Here is a 27,850-nt window from a genome sequence, read left to right as displayed (position 1 = left end):
GGACTCTGTATTATTCATCTTTGTATTCTCAGAGTCTAGCAAAGTACCTGGCACGTAGTAAGAACTCAGTAAATGTCTGCTGCATGAGATGAACTGAACATAAAGCTGGAAAAGGAATAAAGACCTCTAAAGAAACAGGCATTCTTAGTCTTGGAAATTTTTTAGAGGCAGCCAATATTTTTAGAATTGGTCTTCCATTGTTCTCAGGGGTATTTGGAAGAAATGAGCAGCTTTGTTTCACAGAATTCATTTGTTTATTCTCTAACGAAAATTATAATCCTTGCTCTGTGGCATCACAATTGGTTGCTGTGGGAATGATTATAGATCAAAAACAAAAAGATTATATCCCTTTTCAAGAGCAAATGAGTAGCAAGAGCGGATGGAGTCTTAAGGAAACAAAGATGTTCTTTTCATGCAAATATTTTAATGATAAAACTGCAGAGAGATAAATACTGAAACTACTAGTCTTTGTGAAACATGCTGGCAGATTTCTAGCTTTGAGGAAAGATGATTTTTCCCCTTAGAATTGACCTTGAGACATGAATACTCCAGATCATTTTTCTTTACAGACACTGGGAGAGTAGAAAAAAGCGAGTTTTGTAAGTAGCATTCTTATGCTGCTTTATTTCAGGCAAGGCACTGAATGTCTTCCCTACTCGTGTACACAATCACTGTCAGGGAGGTTGATCTCCCACACTGACCTAATAATATACTGCCCAAGGGAGGTTCACCAAAGAAAGCCGAAAGTGGATTCTCCACCTAGATAGAAGACCATTGCCCATATAGTTGCTGCTCCTCTGTCCCCATAGGACCTCTGCTGCAGTACAGTAATATTATAACCTAAGAAACCACTCTTTATTCATTACCTGATAATTAATATCATATGACTATGTTTGTGAAGTGGGAGATACAAAGAGCAAAAAGGTTTCTGTTTCATTTTTAAAACATTTCGACATTCAATCCAGAGATATTTACCATGCTAGTCACCGGGATACCTCAATAAATATGATTCTTTCCCTACCCTGTAGAAGCTCCAATTCTAGTGGAAGATACACAAGTAAAACGATGAAGTCCCACGCAATATCATGGATTCAACTACGACAGAGTAAATCAAATCTGCCATAAATACAGTGAACAGCACCTGTCTCACCTTAATATTTGTTCTATACTCATGCTTCCTTCAGATTTTGAAATTAAGCATTTTCGAACAACTCCTTGAATATAATATACCCACTTACTATTCAAATACAAAGTATATCCACTGAACTGTACAGTTTAAAAATGTAAATTTTATAATAGTTTTATATCTCAATAATGAAATGATAAAGAAAAATACATAAAATATATCCTGTCAAACCTTTTGCTGAAAATCACTTTTGTTTCTTTCAATAAAAATCACCTCTTATCACAATTCTTGATAGCTACCTAAATTTCTAGTCCTGTTTATAATTTGGGTTCTCATATAGGAAGCAAAACTTCTGTAACGTTTCCAGATACCTTGACTTTAAAACATATTAAAGTTTCATTTTATTTTCAGAAAACATTTCCCTTTATCCATGAGTTTGTTTTGACAGGGAGAGCTTGCCTAGAAAACGTCAGCTGTTGCATCATGTCAGATGGGTAAATGGCTGAGGGATGTCGGCCACGCCACTTAACCTCCCCGAAAATGTCTTCTCTTTAATAAGACAACATGAGTGGACTAGAGTAGAAGACTTAAGGATCCTCAAATATAATTCTGTAGTGGAAACTTCATGACACTGATTCAAAACTCTGAAATTTTAGGAAAGTTTTTATTTTTAAGATATTGGGAGAACCCTTGAGCTGTGACAGGAAGGATCAATATGGAAGAAATAGAAAAGGAAAGAAAAAGGAAATCAATGCCCAAATGCACAGCTACGCCCACAAACGCCAATGCTCAGACTGAAAATTTTTATTCTCCTGGCGTCTCCACTGATGATGAGGAGGCCAGTTAATTACTGTGGGGGGAGAAGGAGACCAAGTCCTCTTGCCTTCCCTAATGCGGCTCCCTAACTGCTCTTAATACAAAGGGAGGCATTTCACTGTTCATTAACTATGCTAATTATGGTTTCTCAATCACTTCAGCCATGTCTGCACTCTGGAGTTACAGAACACCAAGAGATTCAACCTAAGCCTGCCAGCAGGTGATGGGGTTGGGGTGGGGGCAGGAGGTGGGTTGCGGGGGGAAGGGGTAGATATCACTACAAAGAGAAAACAAAAAGGGACACCTGGCATCAGAAAGAATGTCATCTTTATAATATCTACTTTTAATCTTGTATTATAATAATGAGACAAACAGAAGTCCAAGGTTAGAGAGAGAATCTATAAAGGTCACCCAGTGAAATCGCCAGGTATCACGCTAAACTTCTGCCTCCTCAATCCAGCTTTTTCAGTTATATGCCACTTGACATACTGTTCACTTTAACAGAAATAAAAGCTGGAGCTAAAACAAAACGATAACAATGAACCCTGAAGCTAATGGAAATAAATATAAGTAGGCAATGAGTTTGTACACTCTCACCATCTTGAAATATGGCAAACTTCTAATTGTGAAGTAACAGCTTCTATCTTTTCAAGTCATTTAGCAGCTTTTATATGACATTAAGTTGTAGGAACTTAAAAGAGGATTTTGCATATATGAAAGAATGCTTTAAAAATCTTAAGGATAAATGTCGCTTCATATCATTTTAACAGATTTACGAAGCTTAATTTATTGTAGTGAACGAGTTCTTCTTTCGTCATGTGTCTTATCTAAATGAAGGTAGAATTTGGTGATATGTGAAGAAGAGGGCATTTTGCCAGTATATGTCTTCACTTTTTTTAATTGTCAGGACTAAACTAGTAAGTAGATGCTGGTCTACAGTTTAAAATGTCAAGACATGAACAAGTCAGGACTATCTTCTCTGAGAGTGAAGACTTACTCTTTATGCCTTCCCATCCTTCAAATACCTACTTTTGTTTCCTCTCTCCACTCTATTTTCCTAGTGAGTTAGTTAGGGTCAGAAGACAAATGCAGTCATGGCTGTGGTCAGAATATCACCCTGACACCAACGCATGTGGGTTCACATCTCTGCTCTGTCCCTTACTATCTATGTGACAAGTTAAATAAGTTACTTAAATTTCCTATACTCTCTTCTGTAACATGGAGATATTAATAGTACCTACTTGCAAGGACTGAATGAGTTAATATATGTAATGTGTTGTGAGGAGTGCCTGGCACAAGGTATGTGCTATACAAACCTTTACTATCATAATTACAGCTGCAAAACTTTCTAGACTATAAAACCCTGTAGAAAAGTATTATTATTATCATGATATTAAAATATTATGCAGTTTGATACCAAAGAAGAAGATATAAAGAAACATTCTGAAAAACGGGAGGAATAAGGAGGAGGAAGAAGGAGGGAGAGAGGAGAGAGAAGAAAGTGGGTTGGGGGAGAAGGGAAGAGAAGGAAGAATGAATTAACTCAAAGATCTCCATGAGGTGAAGTATGGATGACTAAAGAATGCCCACTCCTAAGGAATCTTACTTAATAAGTGAGAAGTAATGCAGCTCTGATTATGCCGCATGCATGAACTTCTTAGTAGAAGCCCAACACTCCAGTTGCTGCATCCGTGATGACTATATGTTTCCCAAGGCATTGCTAAATCCACAAGTTCATGTAATGTCTTAGTGCTTACGTCGTTCTCTTTTATCCTCTCTGTACTCCTGACATAGTGGTGTGTCCGACAATTATTTTTCAAATACGAGGAACTGTTTAGCCATGGTAGAAAAACCATGGCAAATGATACTGCCACTACCATTTATTAAATTTAAAAAGAAATATATAAATAAACAAAGGCATCCCTATTGTGTCGGGCAGCAACAGGCTCTCCTTGCTCCAATCTCCTGTTGCAGCATTGTTAAAATTCTGCCCAAGAGCTGTCCTCACAAATGACATAAACATAGATGTATTCAGTTGGTCTCTGAGGTACTCTCCCCTTTAGGAGAAGCAGGAAATCATTTCCAGGTCTTGAGAATATTTTTGTGGCATGTTGTCACAACCTTTCACGAGGGCAATCACCTTTCCCAGATCATCACTCAGCATCATGACCCCTATGTTTCAGTGACAGGCACAGAAGAGATCAGAATACCCAGCATAAGCCATGCCCCTTCTCATCTCAATGTCTTTGTGTGTGCATCTCTCTTGGGCTAGCAAATTTCAGTGACTCTTCAACACAGATGTTCTCTGAGAAGCCTCTCCTTAGTACTGCCTTTTCTTCAACTATTCCCTACCCATACATACCATGTTTTTATAATTATTGGTTCTTTTTTTCTATTTTTTCCTAGGAGACTATGGTCTCATCCAGGGCAGAGCTTATTTCTTGATCATTTTTATTCTCCAGTAAATGTCAAACAGATGAAGGCATTCGAATGGTTCTTCTTATAAATAAGGAAACCGAAACCAAGGGAGGTAAACAACTTGTCTAGGGGCATTAAAATTCAAAGCAGAGACACAAGGACAGGTTCTACTCATCAGTGAGAAGGATTTTTTTTCTGAATACTTAATATGTATTTAATTTCAAGAAATTCAATTATGTACAAAATATGAAAAGAACTTTGCAGACATCATAACCACCCTCCATCTTCATCACCTCTCCACCTTCTCTTAATGGCTTTCATAGAGATTCTTTTTGGAAGAAGGAGAAGGGAATGTTATAGAAGATAATATGACTTGTAAGAAAAATTTAGTGTTATTGAGTGACTAATAGGCAGGTCATGTGCATTAAAAGTTCACCACATCGAGGGCCACTTCAATTTACTTTGTGCTTGCCTTTGTACAGAAAGGCAAGAGGCCAGGTGCCTAACATATATTCATCTTCATTACAAGCTCATAAGTAGACACTGATATTCTTATCTTAAATAAGATAACCAAAGCTACACAAGGTGAAGTAACTGGTTCAGGGTCAAGCAGCCCAGCTACTAATTGGCACCATTAAAATATGAACTTTATTTTCTCTGACTTCAAAACTTTCTTTGGCATCCGCTATTACACTTCTCTAAATGCACACATCGCTCTGGCTCTAAAATCTCAACTTCATTTAAAAATAAAAATAAAACTCGAAAAGTGGCCACTTTAAAAATTCTTGCTATAGTCTCTTTGAAGTTGAAAGTTTACTTTGGAACCAGAGATACTTCAAGATCATGTCTTTAGAGTGTTGGGCTCTACATGGGAACAAATGGAAAGACAATTTAAACAACGTCCAGTGATGGTCAAGGGCCAGTTTGTTATGGTGTACTTATATGAGAATAAGGATTGAGAAACAGAAACCCAGAGTTATATGAGATTCCCACAGGACGAGTATAACTCCAAGAAAATAAAAAAAGGATCAAGTGTAAAAGATATGGAACTTAATGTTGGTAAGGAAAATGTTTGAGGTTGAAAAGAAGTGGGTACAAGAACAAACATTAAAAAGTACAAAAGAAATAAGCTTTGAAAATTGAGAATTTGGTTGCAGTTTAGTTCTGACAACTAAACAAATTCAAAAAGAATAAAAGGCTATAAACACAGACACACGCACCCTGGCTTTGGATGCAATGTTTCTTCTTAGGGCGAGCTGCTGGGTCTTTGTGTACTACTAGATTTGTTTACAAGATGCAGAATGGCAGCCAGCTGGGAAGGGACTCTGTGTACCTTTATATCTTACTTGGTGAGGCTGGTCCTTAGCTACAAAGAAAGCAAGCATCTTCTCAAATTGCCAACTAGCAGCCCCATCTTTACTATAAAAACTACACTGGGAGATTAATCAGTAGGTACTTTTGAGTTAAAGCTGAGGAGTCTGCATTAAAATGTATTCACTTCTGTACTGTGGAAATATAATAACAGTCTATTTTCTGAGAGAAAAGGGCCTGAAAATAAGGCTTCGCTGCTGATGGATCAGGTGGGCATGTTGACTGAGGAAAGCTGCTCTTTTTACAGAAAGACATTCTTTGTTCTCTTCACTCCTGTTGTTGGTACAGGCAATTTTGATCACAACAAAGAGTTTCTGTGAACTGTAAATTTAGTTAGAAATCGATACAGACACACACTTTGGTTAATCATCTGCTGTGTATCTATTGGTGAGCTAACTGTCATGTGGCCAACGGCAAACAGAGAAGGCGTAACACCTAATTAGCAGATTATATTTGAACACAGAAAATGATTAAATAAAAGAATGTGCAACATAGTAAGTGTTAATTGCATTAGTTTAAACTAGCAAGTTTTCTTTTTCCTTTCTTCTTCTTTTTTTTTTTCTGAGATCAGCAAAGCCCTAGGCATTTGACCAATGACAGGATGGAAAGAGGCTGGGGTTTCATTGATTCTAAGACATACATTTTTTTTTTGCCACATTTTAACATCTTTATTACATTGATGTGCATCATAAAACTGATGGTATCTATTTGATGAAATAATAGCTACTAACGTAACAGCATATCAGGGACTCTGCTAAGCGTTTTATATGTATTAATTTATTTTAAATTATCTATGAGGTAATTACTGTGAATGCTTCCTTTGGAAAAAATGAAGAAACTAAAATAGAGATAGGTTCAGATATTTGCTTAAGGTCACACAGCTTAAGCCAGGCGCCAAATTTAGGCAGCCTAACTCCAGGCCTGTGTGCTTAGCCCTGTGCATCTATCTCCCTCTTCTATATTATTCCCATTGTCGGATCAATAAGCAGAGGGCCCTAAATGGCAGGCAGGCAGGCTTGTCCCAATTTGAAGCAAGGAAACTGACTGCTATGTTCTTAAGAAACTGGGTAATGAATCCCCCACCGGCATTCCCAATATTAGATTATCAGGAGATTCCACTTCAGAATGGTAAATTTAGCCATTTGATCCTCTCTACTGGAATCGACTTGGTTTAACCGGCTCAGGAATAAAAAAAGTTATTATTACTTTTCGTTTCATGAAATCACTGACTTTTTTTTAATCATTGCATTACACAAACCACCATGATTTGTTCAAAACTAAAAAAAAAAAAAAATTTCTATCTTTTGCGGCTCTTGTGTCAAAAACGTTAAAAAATGGAGGCTTTTTCCTGATGTACTGCATTCTTCAATTTTGCATAAATATGAACCTAGATCTCTCTCATCCTCCACTTGCTTGCTTCAGAAAGATGGAGGAGCTACTTCCAAGAAAAATCTAGTGCACTGAAAGCTGGCAAAAAGTCAGGAGTGTGTGTGTGCGCGCACATGCACTCACGTGTGTGTTCGGTTTCTTGTCTGTGTCTGTGTAGTGCCCTGATGAACGTTTACCCTCATGAGTTTACACATGCATTATAAACTAATTGAAAGCAGATATGACAAGCGGTTTCACATTACAAAAGCTCGCAAGTTTATACAACATTTAGTAATGAAGGCTTTATGTGTACGAATGTACTTTGGCATACATGGTCAAATATTCCAAGAGCCTTTTCTTAAGGAAAATAGAAATGTTTTCTTTTGTGGCCACTGCTTTGATGACAGAAAACTTTGTCCCTTCTATGGAAAATTATAGTGTTTACCACTGGGAATGAAGAAACTGTCTATGGAGCAAAGAAATGCATTGTTAGCATGTCATAGGAAAACCACTGGGTTTTCCCAGGTATAGTCATGCAATCCAAATTGGGAAGTATGACATTTTCACAGAAATTTTTAATATAAATATCATTCTAGTTCAAGACTTAGGTTTATGGACTCTATAATCAGGGCATAGTAAGACTCAAACAGTAAAACATTTAGGTGTCTAGGGCAGGTGAGTTAAGGTACAGTGTTCTTCTAACAACAAGAAGGCATAAATCTATGACCTGGTTCAACTATAACTAGGTATGTGACCTTGAGAAAGTCACTCTCTTCTCTACCTCTTGTTCCTTATGATCTTCGAGACCTATTCCAGCTCCAAACATTTAAAAATACGGTCTATGCAATGTTTTTAAATGTCTCTATATGTCTTTGCACTGCCTCAATATACTTAATTATTTGTGAAAGAAATAATGTATCTTTTTTCTTTACCTATCTGTTTCTTTGCCTAGACTGTTGTGAAGATTTTAGCTCACTGGATAAAGGTGCTACATACATGCTGTTATTAAAAGAGAAGGACAGGACAATGCTATCTGAAATATTTCAGAAAGAGGCTCATTATCACCTGCACAGACTGGAGATGTGAGAGCACTGCCATGAGTACAGAAAGAAACCTCAGCACGTTTGGATGCTAAATGGTGGAGGACATGTGAGTGCTGAGATCAAAGACAATACAACTCCAGAGATGGCAGCAAAGACACGGGGATTGAGTTGTGACTGGGAACAAAATAGGTCAAGAGTGTCCTTTTTGTAGGGTTTCTGGGAACCACAGTTTCTTGCCCCTCCCTGGAGGATCACAACAAAAAAGACTGCTTTTCAGAGTAGGTTTAATACTACTAAATATGCTAATGATGACAAATTTGAAACTAGATGTTGGATGACTATTCATGCCAGTGTAACTGCCATGGCAGAATAGACTGTAGTCCAAAGGTAACTTGTAAGTTAGATTTTAGGATCATGGAAGAAAATTTGCTATTGGAACTATGTTTAAAAAGGGAGTTATTTTCTCAACCTAGACCCCAAAGTGCATAAAATCTATAATGTACTTGATGTAGAGTATGTGATCTAGGAGATTATTTCCATGAAAAACTGTATCTTGAAAACCAAACTGGGAGCTAGTTTCATATCTTCTCTGACTTTATAGCTTTTCTTGCTGGTGACCATAAGGATGCCTTTGTGTCAGGGTCTTGACCAATGGGAGTGGAGTGAATACATACAGTCAAGAGTTAATTAATCCTGTCTCTAGAAAAGAAGAAACTTATCTACATAACTAAGAGAAGGTTGCTTCCATCTCATTCACTCCTCACATTACAAAGCACAGTTGGACAAATGTGCAGAAGTCAGAGTATCTCTGCTTCAAACAGCACTGTTTGTATGCTTAAGGTAATTTGGACACATGTGTTCTTAAACTAAGAAATGCTTTATAATCCCCTAATTCTTCTTCTCCCCAGTTTCTTCCTCTTTCTTTTCATTATACGCACTGATGACAGATTAACTTCTTAAGAAACCAACTTGTAAGTATGCTCCATATTCTCATCATATTCTAAAAAAGCTTTTATCATAGAATTGATTTTATTATAATTTTTCATTGACATGTCTGTCTGTTCAATAAAAGAGTAAATTACTTGAGGGTAGGCATGTAGGAGCTTAATAAATACTTTATTAGTTTATTATAAGTATGTGATACTTCAAAAATCTTTCTTGGGCTTTCTATATAAAATAATCCAACCTTTAAGGTACCATTTATTAAGCCCTATATACATATATGTGTGTATACACATGTAATGTACATATATATAAAATATACATAAATCATATGTGTGTCCTAGAATTTATACACATACAAACACATATTCCATAATCTCTAATTCTCATGGTGACACATTTTACAAATGAGAAACTCGTAGGATTATCTAATTGTGCAAGACTATACCATACAATGTGTTCCAATCAAAATATAAATTTCCCTGGGTCCAAATCCCATGTCCTTTCCAACAATGACTGTCCGCCACCACCACCCACTGATGAGCCTGGCACTGAAAGCTCATTATAATTTTTGGCCTTTATTAACCAACCTAATTTTACCCAGCTTTCTACCATAAGCAATTTGTTCTATCATAACGAGTCTACTTAGTGCTCCCCCAACCTCCACATATGCATTATTATGCAAAGCTATCATGAGGATATCTTGTTAAAATGCAGATACAGACCCAGTAGATTTGGGATAGTGGCAAAAGTTCTGCATTTCCAGCAAGCTCTCAGGAGATACCAATGTGGCTAGTCTGTACTTCATACTTTGAACAGGAAAGTACCAGAGCATTCTTTTCCTGTGCGTCTTTGACCTTTCTCTTGACAAAATACTCCTCACCTTTCTCTTCCTACTTCCACTACCAGTATCACCTTTTCTTCAATACCTTTCTCAGTTCTTCATTACACTTGATCCTTACTAAATCCTAGCAGCATCCCCCTAGTATTTAGGATTAGCTCCTTGGGATTCTTCTTGTTTATACACATCTATCTTTGCCTACTAGGCATCCTGGAAGTATAGGTTTCTTATAACTTCTATTTTCTTCTCAGCACTTAGTATCATGGTTTTCTGTAGTCATATGGTATATAATTATCAGTTAATCTTTCAGGTTCAAAAGCCCCCTTCCATAGTAATCTCCCACTTTCCAATCCAAGGAAGGAGCCAGATCTACATGAATTGGTTGTTAATAGCTATGTCCTAATTGTGTCTCCATAACAAATGAGTTAACTGGAGTTCAGAGTTTGTTCTCTGGCCTTTGGAATTTGACTGGCAAGAGAAATGTTTTCTCTTTTCTGAGGGGGCCTCTATGTAAATGAAAGTATGATCAAAGGCTGTATTTTCTATATCTGACTGGGAGAAACAAGAAGCTGGCCTGTACAGAGGGAAGACTAAAGCTAGCCCAGAAAAACACTAAGATGACAGTTCCAGAGAAGATATCTGGAAATCTCTACAGTCCTCTAGTACCAGGTAACAGTTCTTGAAACAGACTTGCATTGCTAGTCTTTGGCTCTATAATAAATAGGTAATTTATAAATAAATGTATAATAAATAATTCATAATAAATAAAACAAACTTCCCTTAGTTTTCTCTTAAGCAAACGCTATGGGCTGTAGTTACTTATAACCCATCTAATATAAATAGGACTTATGTATATAATATTAGTAATGATGATGCTAGCTGTGATACCTGTCAAATAAATATCATATACTGGTTTATCTGCCATGCCAGAAAATGGTGAAATGAAGGCCAAAGGGTCATATTCTGTAATTTATTATCCTAAACCAATGATGTTTCTCAAATTGAAGTCTTTAGAACACGTACTTCAAAGTCACCTGAAGTGCTCTTTTAAAATAGACATTTTCTGAGAGAAAATATTTTCAAATTATGTATTTAATAAGGAATTACTGTCCAAATTTTATAAAGAACTCATGCAACTCAATAGCAAAAAATAACCTGAACAATTCAATTAAAAAATGGGCCGAGGAACTGAACTGAATTTTTCGAAAGAAGACATACAAATGTCCAAAAGGTACATGAAAAGGTGCTCAGCATCATTAATCTTCAGAGAAATGCACATTGAAAGTACAATGAGAAATCAGTTCACACCTGTTAGAATGGCTGTTATCATAAAGATGAGAAATAAGTGTTAGCAAGGATGTGGAGAAAAGGAAACCCTTGAGCACTGTTGGTAGAAATCTAAATTGGTACTGCCCCTGTGGAAAACAGTGTGAAGGTTCCTCAAGAAATTAAAACTAGAATTATTTATGATTTAGCAATTCAATTTATGGGTATATATCCAAAGCAAACAACATCAGTATCTCACAGAGATATCCGTACCTCCATGTTCACTATAGCATTATTCATAAGCCAAGACATAGAACCAACTTAAGTGTCTATCTATGGATAAATGGATCAAGAAAATATGGTGTGTGCATGTACAATGGAATATCATTCAATTATAAAAAGAAGAAAATTCTGCCATTTACAACAACATGGATGGACCTTGAGGCCATTATGCTAAATGAAATAAGCCAGACAGGGAAAAGAAATACTGTATGATCTCGCTTATATGTGGAATTAAAAACAAAAACAAAAAAAACACCTGAACTCATAGAAACAGAACAGATTGGTGGTTGCTAGAGGCAGGGGTGGGGGATGGAGAGAATGAGTGAAGGTGGTCAAAAGATATCAACTTATAGTGATAAGATAAATAAGTCCTGGGGGTGTAATGTATGATATAACGACTATAGTTAACAATACGATATTGTATACTTGAAAACTGCTAGGTGAGTATATCTTAAAAGTTCTCAATGCAAGAAAAAAAAATTAACTATGTGAGGTGATAGATATTAACTAAACTTACTGTGGTAACCATTTTGCAATATATACTATGGCAAATCATTATGTTGTACACTGCAAACTAATACAATGTTATATGTCAATTATGCTACAATAAAACTGGGGAAAATACAATGAGTGTTACTGGTTGCCATGGCTGATCTACTGTACCAGCTGGGAATAGAAATTTGAATTTTAATTTGGCTTCTGAATGTTCCACAGGCATTAGCTGAGACTTGGTTTGGCAAGGCCTACACATACTACTCTGAATCAATCTGAAGATTCACTGCCTAAAGCATTGGCCTTGACAGTAACACCGACTTTAAGGAGGACTTTATCCCCTGCATTCTAGATGCCATCCCCAAATTCTGGCTACTTAAATTTTAGTAAGACTTTGCTGTCTCATATCACTTAATGAAAACCTAAAGTATTTGTAAAGACCTTCAAGATGCAGTTATACTAATTTCTCAAGACTCTTCTTCCAGCTGTCATTGAATCCAACGTCTGAGCCCAGGGCGATTTATGGTAAAAGAAATCTCTCACATGATCTAATAATGCTGTGCTACTATTTCAGCCTATTACTCCCTTCTATTCTGATCTCAAGATAAGTGCAGTTTCATGCCTTAACCTCTGTTTGAGTCTTAGAATCAGAGTAACAAATTTAGCTTCATGCATTTTGAAAGGTCCGAGTAAACATTAATCCATAGTGATTATGACAAAATAATAAAATGTTTAAAAGTAATTTGACTTGTCTTTTCTCCATTTTCTTCACTGAAAACCAGTAAAAAAATATATTCATATTTATATGAGTAATAATATACAAAAACACATTTTTTCCAAGTGTTGCTCTGTGGCCTAAAATATTAGGTGGAGGCCTTTATCCTATTATCACAGATGAATACTACACTTAAATATCTCCTTCATGGCTGTTAGGACACAGTAGAGTCAATTCATGCCCAGGGAGTTTTAATCACAGATCACGGTCATGATCAATGGTAAAGAGTCAGTGTGGGCTATCACGTCAATGGCTACTGGGGGAGTTTTTAATGGCACATCGCCAGCATGCATTTTGTAACTACTTTCAAAGAGCACTTCTGACCTAATGGCTAAAATGGCTAAATGAGTATCATTAGAGCATCTTTAAAGGCAGCATTTCTGAAGAAATTCCATATTTAAAGGAAGCTAGTTATTGTAGTCAGTGCATACAACCAAGATTGCTTGAGTGATGCAAATACTGTCAGTGGTTTAAAATCATAATGGTAGAGTGAATTAATGGCTTATTAACAGATTGAACTATCAAATTTTAATTTTTATGACCCACTGTCATCCATGATCATTAATATAGAATTAAAGTAGGGCTATGAAAAAAATATCTCAGTAAAACAATAAGAAGAATCATGATAAAGATAAAGAGCGGGCTGGAGAGGTGAAAGATTTCTAGTTGGTGAAAACTGACATTTAACTAAGAGGTTTTCATGTTGCCCCAGGTGACATTCCTCATATGCCTTGTTTTCTTTCTTAAAACTCAATTTGCTGCCTCAAGCTCCAAACCAGAAACTACTAAAATTGTTTTAAAGAATACTACATAATATGAAAAGAGCCATTATAACCAAGAGGAAGAACAGGAAAAAAATAAGAAGCTGAGCATTTGATAAAGCAAGACATTTCATAAACCAATGTGAGCTTCATAAAATTGAAAATATTCCCCTGAATGCTTGGAATAGAATAAATGAAAATCTAACTTAACCAATGGGGTGTGTGGGGGGGAATCCAAACCTAACCCCCACTCACGCCAAAACAACAACAACAACAACAAACACCAGACAAAATCCCTTGGGTTATATCAAGTCTTTTACAAAGATGGAGTATGCAAATTAAATAAAAGAGTATTCGGCTGTCAAGGGTGGAGGGGTATGGAGCTACATATATGTTTTGCTTACCCACCACGGTGATTTAAAATAATGAAAATTTGAAGATTTGAAGACATTACAAAGTTCATGCAAATATCCAGAGTGCCACGGGCTCCATTGCTCCATGTTTTCTCACATGGAGCTTCTTCATATAGTCGATACCCCTTTAGTCACATGAAATTGGGGCTCCTCTTAGAGAATTTTTACCAAATGTGATAAGACAGAATGTTCGAGCTGGTAGGGATGAAGAGATCTTCTAGTACAACAGCCTCATTTAATGTTGATATAACAGAAACCATGAAAGGTAACAGATTCTTATTAAGTAAATAAGTAGAAATTCTGTATGGTAGAATTTGGACTACACAGTCACTCAACAACCTTTGCTGTTTAGAACAACTGCAAGATTTTAGTTGTACATTTCAATCTTATGCTAAGTTAAACTTGGCCTAAAAGAATAATAATGGTTCAGTTATCAGTAATTCACTATGTACTCTTGTTCTTGGGAAATATCAGAAATAAACAATTTTAAAACTTTCTGCTTGATAAATGCCACAATATCCAAACACATGCACATTTATGGAGACTTTTTTTCCACATTTATCAAGAATTCACACAGCACCTTTACAGATTCTGCAATTTTACAGCACCAGTTTACATTGCTCCGAAACAGGTAACTTTCTGAGAACATATGACTATCTTAATATTAGCTCTAGTATCATTTTAGACTGAAGGGTAAAATCATGTATAGGTACTCAAGCATTATAGAGTTTTCAGGCAGTGTAAAATTAAGAATACTGAGAAATCTACTTGTCCCCTATAATCTCTTTTTCAGTGAGGATTCTCAACATGAATAGTGTATTTGGCACCCATTTGTACACTGGGAAGCTTATTAATTCAGTATATTCTATGAACTTCAAACTAGAAAAGATAATCAATCTCATTAAGTAACACTGAACAAATGTAAAACATTCAACACCATTTAAATGTGCAACTACTATGCTGATTGTGCAGGCATTTATATCTGATTCTGAGTCACATTTAAAAGAAAAAGCACTGATAAAGTTAATTTTCAAGAATAAAGTCAAAACAACGAGGGGACAACTTTTAAAATTACTGTCGAGTATAAACACACTGAATTACCTCATATTCCTGGGAAAACTTCAAGTTGTCGTTTGCTTTCAACCTTTCAATGTGATCTGCAAGTTCCAAGATAGGTATTGGAGGATGACTAGCCATACCTATTAAAAGGAAAGAAGAAACACATTTGAAAACAAATAAAAATGATGCTAAGTATTTCAAAATATAGAAAATACTATAGTTAGAAATGGCCTGAAAATATGTGAGTAGTAAAGATGTTTTATGTGAGGAAGCAGGCAGATAGTTTGGTTACTCAAAGCAGGACATGCTCTGGAAGGATGAATTTTGTAGCCAAATGAAAAGTCACCAAGCATAATCCCCAAACTAACACTCCTGGTGTAAAAGAAAGCGTTATTGTGCTATAAATCAATGCGGTTAGCTAGCGGAGAAAAATGACAGTCAGGCTTGATGTCAACTTCTGCTTTGAGTAATGACTATTATGTCATTTCAAACTCCTTCTCCTGCACTGTGTGAAATGGAAATTGTGTGGAATTAAATGGTGTAAAGTGAACTAAGAAAACAGACACTGAGAAAGGCCTAAAAGGGAAAGAGTAGTAGCTTGATAGGAAACATAAAGTGACTTATGCATAATCAAGTAAAACTAACTTGAAGAATGAAGGTTACCAGGGTAACCGGAATCATCTGAACCTGCAAAGGAAATGATGGTGTAAATAAAATAAAATAGAATGAATTTGTTAAAAAAAATGAAATGTATAGTCTGATATACTTTTTAAAAGGATTAATAAAAATGCAGCAAATTTTTACAGAATTCACTATACATTGTGACTTGATTAAGATCGCTTTAATATTTCACAAACCTGTAGGTGATTGACATTCACATGCAAACATGGACGCAAAGAATGACATGCACCATAGCTCATAGACAATAATCACTGATGACAAAATCAGACAACAAACTAAATTTCAAAAATGTTTCCACTAGTAGCAGATTGTAGAGGTTGGGGTGGCAACCTTCTCCTGGACATTTATAAATGGCCATGCTAACAGCTCTGTGGCTTTTTACCCAGGTCCTGTTATTCATCCCCCAACAAACCTACAATCTACTTCAGGTGTAAACATCTTTGTCCACTAATGGAAAATGAATGCAGGAAAGTGAGCAAACAGTGAAAGAACAAGGAAGGAAAAAGAGTGGAAAAACAAAGAAAGCAGTGACAGGGAGTGGCACATCTTAGTTCAGTCTGCCAGCTGGAGATATATCAGTTTCATAGATTCTATTAAAAATAATCCACTGCTAATTTTGGTGATTCCTGTGTCTCCCAATGTTTTACTTTTCATGTGATTTGCATTTTATTTCTTTCAGATTAATTTCTTAAGAGTAACCTGACAGAATATTGCTGATTCATGTCATATAGATACAAATTCCAGCGGGCTAGAAAAACTTGAACTAGCATATACCCCCAGGGAAGCCTCTGAAGTGGAAAAAGAATGAGGGAGGGGCTCAAACTGGAAGCCATGTTGACATGTGGCTGTCTCTGGGACTCTTTGGAGGGTGTCAGCCTGTGGAATGGTTACCAATAAGTCAACATGACACGTGATTACTTGGTGGGCATTTCAGAAATTATGCCATCATTGAAAGTCACCCAGTAAGTCCCTTTATCTCAAATGCCAAGTTTTCAATGGTTCTGGTAAGTGAAAACTATTTTTTTTTCTTCTAGATCATCATTTTAGCACAATGGTGTAAATTTTGATGTTTTAGCATTCATGGCTATGAAGGTCTGCTTCCAGTCCGTTAAAATCTTAATGAAAGATCCAATAAAAATGAGTCAGTTTTTGAAGTAGAAACTCTTTGTTGCTGATATAATTATGCATTTGGACCAAAATGTTGGCGTCCATTTCTGGAACATATTCATTTAGATGGTAGAATTGAACTAATTTACATTCTTTGCAGGGAGTGGGTGGGTGACAGTGGTCTGATAATTAAAGTGATCTTATCCAGATGAGGCACCCCCAATAACAAGAATGGAAATGCAAAGGCACAAGAGACTCTAGACTTATTGGGAAATGGAAATGGAATAATGTGGACATCCATTACAGTGCTTAAACAGAGAAAATAATAGAGACAAAGATGTTTAGACCTTTTCGAGCGAATCGTGGGAGAGAGTTATTATCATATATGGACTGAGTGGTGGTTTGGCTAGAGAGGGAGGACACAGAGCCAATCAGGGAGGCGTAGGGGACTGAATTACTGCTCAAAGCTGCAAAAAGTAAAGCCAGTTGGAGATGGGAAAAGTATTAGTATAACAGCAGTAGAAGACCATAATAATCAACCAAAGATGCGATCAACATATTTAATTCTGGCATGCACTGGCACGTGATCTGGAAGTATTACTTTGGACACTAATTACAGAGAAATCCAAGCAAGCCTGCACTGACAAATTACATTCTAAACTAGGATCTATATATCACATGCAAAGATACTGTAGAGTTCAAGAATCATTTAAGACTTGTCAGTGTGTATCATATTACGCCAAAGTTCTAGGACAAGTAAAAGTGGCAGAATGGATGTTTAGCAGAAAAGGGAGAACTTTTGGGAATCTGATGGTATAGGAGAAGGAATCTTAGACTAGAGTATTGGACATGCATTCTACTTCTGGTTCTGCCATCTGTTAATAGGGACAAATCACTTGTTATCAAGCACTTCAATTTGCTTATGCGTAAAAGTATGGAACTAGATAAATTCTGGAGCTGATTCCTTCTTTATAATTCTCATTTCTACCACATGTAGACAGGATTTCTGAATATATGGAACAATAGAGAAGATCTCTTGGATGTAGTTCATATGTAAGGGTTCTAAAAATTATAGCACCTTTTCTGAGGAGTGGTAAAGCTTTATTTTTTATAAAATCAAAAACTCTTCTGCAGTTGAATTACCTATTTTTCAAATTATTTAAGTTTAATATCTTTTTTTAGCTAACCAAAAAATATATTATGATGTCCTAGCATGTAGCAACATAGAAATTATGCTAAAGAATAAACCTGAGATGAAAATCCTCTAACATGAAACTCTTTAGCTAATATCAGAAAATCATCGCCAAAGATCTACTACAAAATAGTATTTTATAATTCTCCCCCAAACTTCTCCATTGTCCAATGTTGAAAAAAAATTGTATATGATATAATCAAGTATGTTAGATTCTGAATGAAAAACTATACATGCTAAGAAAATTATGATGTTGACCTCACTATACCTTTTCAATCTTTTATGTTGTCATTGTCCATAGTCTACAAACCAAAGCTGTTATTAGACCAGTGTGTTCACATTAGCATCGCTTGAGGTACTTTAAAATTCCTTCTTTCCAGGCTGCACACTAGACCAATTAAGTCAGAATTTCTGGGTGTGGAAGCCAGACACTTATTTTTAAAGTTCCCAATAACGGTTCTCAGTCCTATGGGAATTCTTGACAGAGCGCCGATAACTCCATTTATTTAGTTACTTCATTCAAAAATCATATCAGAATTTATGAGAATGAGAACAGCTTTCTTCTGGTGCTACTCCTGAATCTGCTCTGACTCTCCATTAGCAAGCTTTGGTACTTTAGCTATTATCAGAAGCAAAAAACTTGAAGTACAGCTCACAACTGATGAGGACTTGCCAGGGTCATGACCTCATCAGTTCGAAGCTACAACTGCACATTTTAAAGGCACATGTTGAATCTGAGCAGAGTTTTCATTTTGAAGCTATGATATCCTCAATATACACTGTCAACATGAAAAACGACAGATACAGTATCTAAATTCTGCCTGAAATGGAGGAAAAACATAGTAGCTACTTTTAATAGTGTACATATTTGTGATAGTAATGTCATAGCGGTTTCCTTATAGAAGTAAAACATTAAAATCAAAGCATTTTAAGCTGAGAGGTGGCTTAGATATTACTTAGTCCAGTATTTTCATTTCATGAACTTAAGAGGATTCCGAAGTCCAGAGAAGTTAAATGACTTGTATGTATTAGCCTGGCTAGTAAACAACAGTCATAAGTGTTTTCAGCATCTTTGTATTACAATATTTCTAGAATGGCAGTTATGATCTTCTAAAGCAGGGGTAAAGTCTCCAGTGGCTGAAAGGGCCAGGTTGATAAGGTAAATCACCGAAGATGTCCAGGTACTGTATTGCATAGTAAACACTTTCACAAAGAAATGCACTCATCCCCATTTTCTCTCAAGTAGCCATCTAGGGCTGTCTTTCATTTATCCACTTTTAATCTCCACTGAAAGAAAAAAAATGTTTCTATTATATGAAAAATAACAATAACCATAAGATAAAATGGCAACTAACATTCAGGCTCAATGTTAGAGTCATCTTTAGGGGTGATGTAGGCTGTAGAGAACTTCCAGAAGGGTGAAACTACTCGGTTCTAGCAGATATTTTCCAAGTGGTACTGCAGAGCCACGAGGGTGAGACTTTTCAGGTTTTCAATAGCAACTGAAAACCTAGATTTTGTGATGTTTCCTCAGTTTTCACTGTTGACTCTGAAAATTGTTGGAACCCAGTGGGGCTCAAAGACCACATTTGGCTAACGGATTGTGACCTCTGTTTTAAAAGAGCAAAATATTCCTTTTGTGTGTATGAATTAAAATCAAAGAAGGTTGAGAGTGACAGACTGCATGCTTGCAGCCACAAGGCAATGGGATGGACACCAAGTGTTGTGAAGGGGATACGACAATGATACTTTTCACATAGGCCACACTCTGATCTGTGGGTTTATCTATTTTGCCCTCTTCTCAGACCCCGTTAATTTTACTAACTAGAAAAGGACTCGATCAAAGTCATCATTATCAGTAAAACCATAGCTGCGTGGGGATTTGATAGCAGACCTTGTCACTTCTCATTCTGGGCACTTCTCATTAAGCTATGCTATCTCTTAAATCATTAAACACCCTGGAAGAACGATAACATGCACATAAATATGGGCCTGTGAGACTGGGCTATCTACACAGCAATACAGAGATCATAAACCATCTGCAGTTTCAGAATGTGTCAATAATATAACAGCTTCTTTTTGTAAGGTATGTCTCTTTTGGTGGTAGGGAAGAGGTATAGGGAGCTTAGACACACAACTGTATTTTCCAGTTATTTCTTGTCAAAATATTGTGTGCTTCTACAAAAAACATGTGCTAAAGGTATGCTTTCAAAATGTTAAAAACTACAGTACTATCTGGCAGAAATTTTTACAAATTCCTAATTTACAGTGTTTTTGCTTTTAAATTTTTCTGTCATATTTTACTGTCAGTAATATAATCAAAAGTATGCTTCAAATTATTTTTTATCTATAGAGAAATGTTTATCCAATACTTACTTTATTTTCACATGTTTTTTGCATTAAATGCCAATAGGCACTTTACAACATTACAACTATTTTGCAAATGAGAGTTTTGGAGGTCACTAATAGTGGTGGATTATCTTTTAAATGATTTTTCTTTTTACTACTGTATATGTGACAACTCAGTAGTTCTCTCTTCATGGTTTTCTTTTCAGCAAATTGTGATAAAGACTGGAGAATAGTTCTTGGTCATGGAATGAGAAGAAACTAATTTGTTCATCAAATCAGTAACTGTAGTCCTATCAAAAATGCACTTAATTGAATTAAGTCAGAGAGAGAAACTTAGTTTATGAAATATTTGTCAAATTTTAACATAATGTGTGCACGATTTAGAATACCCTGAATGAAATACAAACACTCTGTGATTATAATTTGTCTCACAAATGATGAGTTAAAGACAAAAGAGAACATTGATCTATAAGGTATAATTGCTTTTTGGTAAAACCATGACAATCTGACTTAATCTATAACTGGGATCAACATTAAGGGAACGATACAGTGAGAGTGATTTTTCAGGTTAAGTACTGGATAGCATAATGAAAATTCATTTTTCATTTAGAATTTCACAAAGTGCAGAATTTGAATAAGTCATGTTACATTATAACATAAATTTACCATTTAGATTCAATGAACCAAATTTTTGAAGTCTAGAATACAAAGAGTACATAGGGTATTCTTAACCTAAGTTACACAGGGTATTCTTAACCTAAGTTGTTCTTAACTTAAGTTGTATACTTAAGTTTCTTACAGTACAATATAAAATATGAAGATAAACGAGTATATAAAAAATGGATCTTGTTAGGATTGATCAAATTAAGAGTATTAATAGATCAAAAGAGATATGCCAAGAGCTTTTGAAGTCCACCAGTTGCTGTGCTGACTGGTGCACCATACGATGCTATTAGTTACGTGTTCCCTTATACTTTTTTCTTCGTGCTAGAAAGAAAGTGTATTTATCTGAGATGTTGAATTTCTAAATTTCTTTGTTGGGAAAAAGTAGAAATATGAACACATATTAGCAATTTCTTTGATTTTCTTATACATCACCATCTTTTGACACTATTACATTTATCATAGTCATTTTGTCCAATTCTAGAGGCCATGGCCCAGAAGGGCTACACTGTAAGTAAGGGCTTTTAACAATATCTCAAAAATATCTGTAATTGGCAGTCTCTCAAAATGGTAGATGTGCCTACCCTACAACCCTGCAATCACACTTCCAGGTATATAACACTCGAAAGTAGCAAAAAAGATGTGAAAAGATGTGGGCCCAATATTTCTCATTTCAGTATTATTTGCAAGAGCAAAACATAGGGTATAAGTTAGCCTCATTAATAAGGAATGAGCCCATACGTTTGTGACATCTGTAGAACAGAATACCACCAGTTGTTAAAAAGGAGATATAACTTAGTACAACCACTTGCAAAAAGGTCTATTTTTATATAGTTAAATGTTAAAACAGGAAATTTTATGTAAATGCATCTATCTGTATATCTATACACCTGCTATGTATTTTATTATTTAAAGAACTGTGTACACACACACACACACACACACACACAAATAAAATCTGGAAGAATATGCACAGAGCTGTATATGGTAGATATTTCTTGAAGTTAAAATTGAAATAGTTATAGGAAATCTTTTACTTTTAATTTTAAACATGTCAGATAAAAAAATGGAAAGTGGTGGGATAAAGAGTAAATTTTGTTTTTTAAAAGTGCTTTTTTTTGGACTTTTCCAACTAATGAAAAATTTCAAGCATACAAAAATTTAAGTAAGATAATGAACATATGTGTAGCCACACTTATGTACAATTGTTTACAAGCTTAATATTTTACAAAAATACCCCAATAAACATGTGTTGTTTTTGTAATTAATAACAAAAAGATATGGGGGGAACAGTCATAAAATAACTTGAAAATTTTTTTAAAAAGGAGAAAAGAAAAACTTTCCTCCCAACCTAAGCAAATGGATATATATAGTTCACTTTTGTTTACGTGTAACTCAGCTATCAAGCATCCTAATGCGTCCTGCCCACAGAGATGTGTGAGGCTTAGTGGAGGTTCTCTTTAAAAGCATCTTTTATAAATATTTTCTTCCTTTCTTCTACAGATCTTAAAGACTTGTAAAACTTGATCAGCAGTTAATTCTAGTTTTTCTACTACATCTCTTCCTTCTTTTTCTGATTTTTCCCCAATTTATTCAATTATCCATTTGAAGTGATCAGTCTAACCTTAGCTAATGACACTTTCTTTTACATTTAGGTCTCTGTTTTACTTTTGACAGAGTAATGACACTTCAGTTGCATGTACCACACTAGTTCTGACTGACGCCATATGACGATAATTAATGAGTTATTGTTTCAAACCAAAGTCTTTTAAGAGATCAGGTAGATTGGGTTCTAAATATAACTTGGCTGTATACTGACATCTGAACCTAAAGGACAGATAAACATATTCAGGGAAAACAGCTACAAGCAATGGTACCAGGGGGAAGTGTGAGACTTCCTCGTCCTATTCAGGTGCTTGAACACGGTTTCACTGACACTGACTTGATCGCCATCCAAAATTCGAAAAGAGTGCTGAAGCAATGTTCTCTCCACATCCTAAACCTCACAAAGATGGTTATCCAGAAAACAACAGGCTTTTCTGTCTTCATTTTGTGCCTTAGCTGAGAGACAGTGGATAAAATTTTGACCTTCTCCTTTTCCTGACCTAGAGACAGGTGTGTTTGTGGTACTGCAGTGAAGGGTACAGTTCTTTAAGTACTTAAAACTGTCGCAATACTGCATTTATATGAAACCTGAAATGTATATTCCACTACCTTTTGAATACAAGGCAGAAGTGAGGGGGCAAATCTGCCTCCTTAAATCTAGACTCTCCAATAAGAATAAAAAGTAAGTAGATTTTTCATTCACAAGATTTTTTTTAAAGGAAAGTAGAAGTTACAGAATTTGTAAACTAAGCAAAGTTTTCTTTACCTTCTGAAATAACTACTGAATTTCAAATGGTGTTGTTTGGTATTTTTATCATCCACAACAGTCCCATAAGAAGTAGAAATCAATTTGCTTTCATGAACAAGTTCTGCGCTAGGGGCTGGTTATATAAATCACAGGTTTCTGATTTCATTGAAAGTCATTTGTTTGAAATGAATATATGGATGATTAATTCTCTACTTATGCAAACCATTAATAAGTATTGTCAAATTTTATGTTTATGGATAAGTAATTATACATTAAGAGTTTTGATATATATGAAAGCACATTTCAGATAGTGAAAGGTAAATTTTTTTGTTTAAAATCCATATCACTTGCTATGTAACACCTGGAAAAGGGTCATTTTATTCCATCGCTTAGGAGAGACCTTCATTATCTGTGAGTTAGAGGAGAGGAAAAAGCACAAAAAGTTCCTTGGTTAGCAATCCTACTTTCTGCTCTCATCTTATTGGCAAGTAATTAAGGTAATTCACAGCCACTGGCTGGAATCCATACAGGCTGAAGCAAATGGTCACATTACTATGAATTTCACACTAACAGCTAAGTTTACTTCCTTTGTAAACTGGTCCAACTTTTAGGACAGCAGGCCACAGTATAGAGCTTGGGAGGCAAATAGATTATTTCGATAAATCATGTTTAAGTAGATCGCTTATCTGAGCTAAAAGGCACAATATAAGGCTTCCTGAGTGAACAGATGTGCTAGGATCTGAGGACACTTTCTTCTGTTCTATTCTCTTCCTCTCCTAAATTTCCTTTCTTCTTCTTTATCCATTTTGCCCACTTCATTTTATTACCCACTTGAGGTGATAAGTCTAAGCTTAGTTAAATGATACCTTTTTATAAACTTAAATTCTCATTTTAATTTTGCAAAGCCATTGGTGATACAAGCAATGTCACTTCAAATGTAACCCTCATTCTCCTTTCCAGTGACTTATATGTATTTTAATAAGTTCTCTCTATAAATGGGTCTAATATTTCCACACACACTAGGAAAATTAGATTCTTAATAGAATTCTTGGGTTTGGCCATATTCGCAAAATTACTCATAAAAGTGAGAAGTACACGTGATGGAGGTTTCTCGGCTAAAGACATTTCTATTCCATTTCTTATAGTCACCTGCATTCTGCTAACAATCCTTCCTACACAGTTCCCATTCATGTTTCACATTTATGCCCAGGAACATTCTCTGCTGGTGCTGGAGGTGGTGAGGGATAGAACTCCCATTGGCTTTCTTCTTTGGGGGCTAATTTGCCTTTCCACTCAATCTTGTAGTATGCTTCTGTCTCTGCTGCAAGATCAAGGTTATTTCCAATACAGATTACACTGTACACAGAAGCCAGAGGAGGCTGGGGCAGTGCTGAGCAGCAAGGTACTGAGAAGCACAATCATTTTCTCTGTTTCTACTATGTGCTACTCTTGTAAAGAGTGATGAGGCAACATATGAGAGAAATCATGTGGTAAATTATTTTTGTGGCTTTCAGATCCTCTGTACATTGGTTTAGTTAAATATAAAAGTACATGAATTCCTGGGTCCGTTATTAAGAAGTTGCCTATAGCCTGAGAAGATCAATGCTCGACTATTTAAAAAAAGTGCTGAAATAAAGAGCTTTACTACTCAATTCATATCAAGTTGCCTTAATGGAGCACCTAGCAGGCGACATCCAAGAGAACATAGTGATTTGGGAGGACTACAAAAGTCTGTTCAGTCATCGTGCACGTGTGCACAGTCTACATTGATCAGTCTTTTTAAAAATATGTATACAGGAAATTTCTACCTGTCATGCTGATGAAGTATACTTTGCTTTAAAAAAAAATACATTTTTAAAAGTCTAACCTCATTTGAGATAGAATTTAAACAAAGTACATTTATGATGATTTGTATAGCCACTTTGAAAATGCCAGACACTTCTTTCGACTGAATAGTTACCAGTTACTATGACATATTTACATGTGAAAGAGAAAATATGCTCAATACAATAAACCATGTATTTTAAATTCAAAGCAATTCATTGCAAATGTGTAGCTTCATAAATCTGTGGTGTATCATACTGTGAGCTAGAACATCCATTTGACACACACACACACAGAAAACATCCCAACAATTGGGGGGACAATACTGCAACCAAATTTTAATAAAACAGATTTCTTAGATCAGCTTTTTACTGTGTTCATCGCCACTAGGTATTAAGACAGTGCCACTCGGTTTTATGTTTTTGCTTCTCTTTGCCATTCATTACTTGCCATTCATTTGGTACAAACAAGATTTATTTAAAAGACAGTATACTAGGCTTGAATTAACAATACTGTACTAAATGCTCCTCAGCGAGAAGAATATTTTTCCTCCGTTGAAGCATTCAATGTTTTTTAAGAAACAAGCATATATTTCTTATTCTCAGCCACTCTGCATGTCTCCCCAGGAAGAATCCTGAATTGGTCAGTGAGATTCAGTATATGTAATATTTAAAAAGATATAAATATTTGCTTCATTTTGTTTCTTTCCCTTTCTCTATCCTTCCCTTACTCCTTCTGGCTACTCTTCCTTCCCTCTCTCCCCCTTTCTTTCAGAGTAACATAGACACAAATTAATAGAAAGATATAGAATATATTCTTTCCAAATAGGTCAGGTGATGTAACATTCATCCGCCTATCTATTCATTAACTGTATGAGAACTCAATTCTTTCCAGGTAGATGTCATAGAAAATAATAACTGTATTAAGCCATATATGTGGCATTCTTATAAGACCATGGTTTGTCCAAAATTTGAAAGAGAATTACAATTTTTTTCTCTTCTCCACCCTACCTCAAATTTGCACAACGAGCTTAATTTCTTTTCAAGACTGATGTTTTGGCAAGTGTCTAATATTAAAATAAAAGAGGAAGATGCACAAAATTGTTTGAAATAAAGTGATGCATTCATCTCTCAAGGCAACATCAACTGGGCTATAAAAATTTCAGTGAAGACCGTATTATGAACAAGACGAGTCATGTCTCTTACCTGGCGTTTGAAAATTAAGGCGCCTCAGTTCTACTGGGTCTGTTGGATGGTGTGAAGGAACCTCCTTACTGTTCGGTATGCTGCTCTTTCTAGAGTCGGACTCTGCCCTCTTCCTATAGGGAGAAAGTAAAAATTTAAGAACGAAAAAGACATGAATGGAACAAATTTAAAAAGCAGAGAGTCATGCCTCACCCCTAACTTGTAGTTTTCAAACTTTGATGGCCTCCCTTCGTGACCTCGTTCAGGCTGCTTTCCCTCTCTTGGCCTACAGTATTTCCTCAGGTCAAAAATTTTTATTTAAGTGGATGATCTCAAAGTACTCTTTCAGCTCCAGAATGAAACAATTCAGTGACTCTGCCTTTAGGCTTTACGGGAATGTTGGTGAAATATGTTTGGATCTTTGCTCAGTTATTCTCACTTATCTACTAGTTCTACTTGTGAGGACCAGGATAGAGGAATTCCATAGTCAATAAGATTATTGTTATCATAGAGAAAAGCTCTGAAAGTATTGGACCTCAAGCTGAACATTGAAATCTGTCCCCATTTCTCTTAAGAATACAAAACTGGTGGCTACAAAGTCGACCTGCATTGAATTTTCTCATAAGGCAGATAAATACAGCAAGTACATATCTGAGATTCCAAGTCAGCTTAATACTTAGAAGGAGAATTGGGACCACACAAGACCACTGTCCACTTTCTCTTTCAAATTCAAATTTAAAAAAAATAGTGTTGGCTATTTATGGTGTTAAGCTACCTATGATTAATGTTTTGTTAGTGAAAAATCTATCAGAGAAGATTGGAGAAAAAGTAATTTCACCTGGTGAGTAGTCCCAATCTTCTAATGAGCATTCAAGATATATCAACCATTAACAATGTCATGTTTTAAATTCTTCACATAATTCATTTAATCTCTTTTAATTGCTATCTATTAATTTTATTACTCTTAAAGTATCATAATATAATTTAAACAAATGTCTATTTAAGAAATGTCAGTGTTTTTGCCCCTAAGATTTCTTTATTACTATTTTTTTTCAAACTCAAATGATCAGAGTGGTACCTAACTTTTTCCTTTTAGGCTAATTTAGATTAAAAATTCACTTAACAAATGGAAGCTTCTTTCAAACAGTGTTTTATTCCAAATACTGATCCCATCCATCTCCAGGCTAGAGTCATAATCCTAGCATCTCACCCCTGCTCAAAGCATTCTAATTCAAGGACAGAGGTGGAGCAAATTGTATATGAACTCTCCTTTCCTCTTTTCAGTATGACTGTGGGATAGCTTCTATGTGTTCCTGTGATAATGGGCTCTCATTCAGTGTCACCCAGGTTGTTCAACGGTTAGCCAGAGGGCTCCTGTTAAATAGTCTTTCTTCCCAACTCTGCTCATCTGTGTAAAATAACACTAACCAGGGGATGAAGGGAAGATGAATGCAAAGGGCAAATACACTTGATTTGCTCAAGTGCGATACCTTTGGCAAAACATGGATGCTGAAGTACATTTTG

At 35.7% G+C, this 27,850-nt stretch overlaps 1 protein-coding gene across 20 annotated transcripts in view; it reads right to left on the bottom strand.

The window, feature by feature from the left end:
• PTPRD (protein tyrosine phosphatase receptor type D) overlaps positions 1 to 27,850 on the bottom strand; it is a 467,045-nt gene that overhangs the window by 85,929 nt on the left and 353,266 nt on the right. For 11 of the 20 annotated variants that reach the window (XM_039877795.1, XM_039878028.1, XM_039877948.1 and 8 more), the window contains 3 exons: positions 26,348 to 26,460; positions 15,619 to 15,660; positions 15,016 to 15,113 (listed from right to left, as the gene is read on the bottom strand). In XM_039877795.1, the coding sequence (XP_039733729.1) occupies positions 15,016 to 15,113; positions 15,619 to 15,660; positions 26,348 to 26,460 (253 nt within the window). The remainder of the gene's footprint in view (positions 1 to 15,015; positions 15,114 to 15,618; positions 15,661 to 26,347; positions 26,461 to 27,850) is intronic. The other 9 variants (XM_039878308.1, XM_039878314.1, XM_039878661.1 and 6 more) reach the window with 1 other exon arrangement.

Source organism: Pteropus medius, unplaced genomic scaffold (assembly GCF_902729225.1).
Source record: "Pteropus medius unplaced genomic scaffold, Ma_sr-lr_union100, whole genome shotgun sequence".
NCBI lineage: Eukaryota > Metazoa > Chordata > Mammalia > Chiroptera > Pteropodidae > Pteropus > Pteropus medius.
Note: the sequence above shows the minus strand (reverse complement) of the source record. Positions and strands in the feature narration are given on the sequence as shown.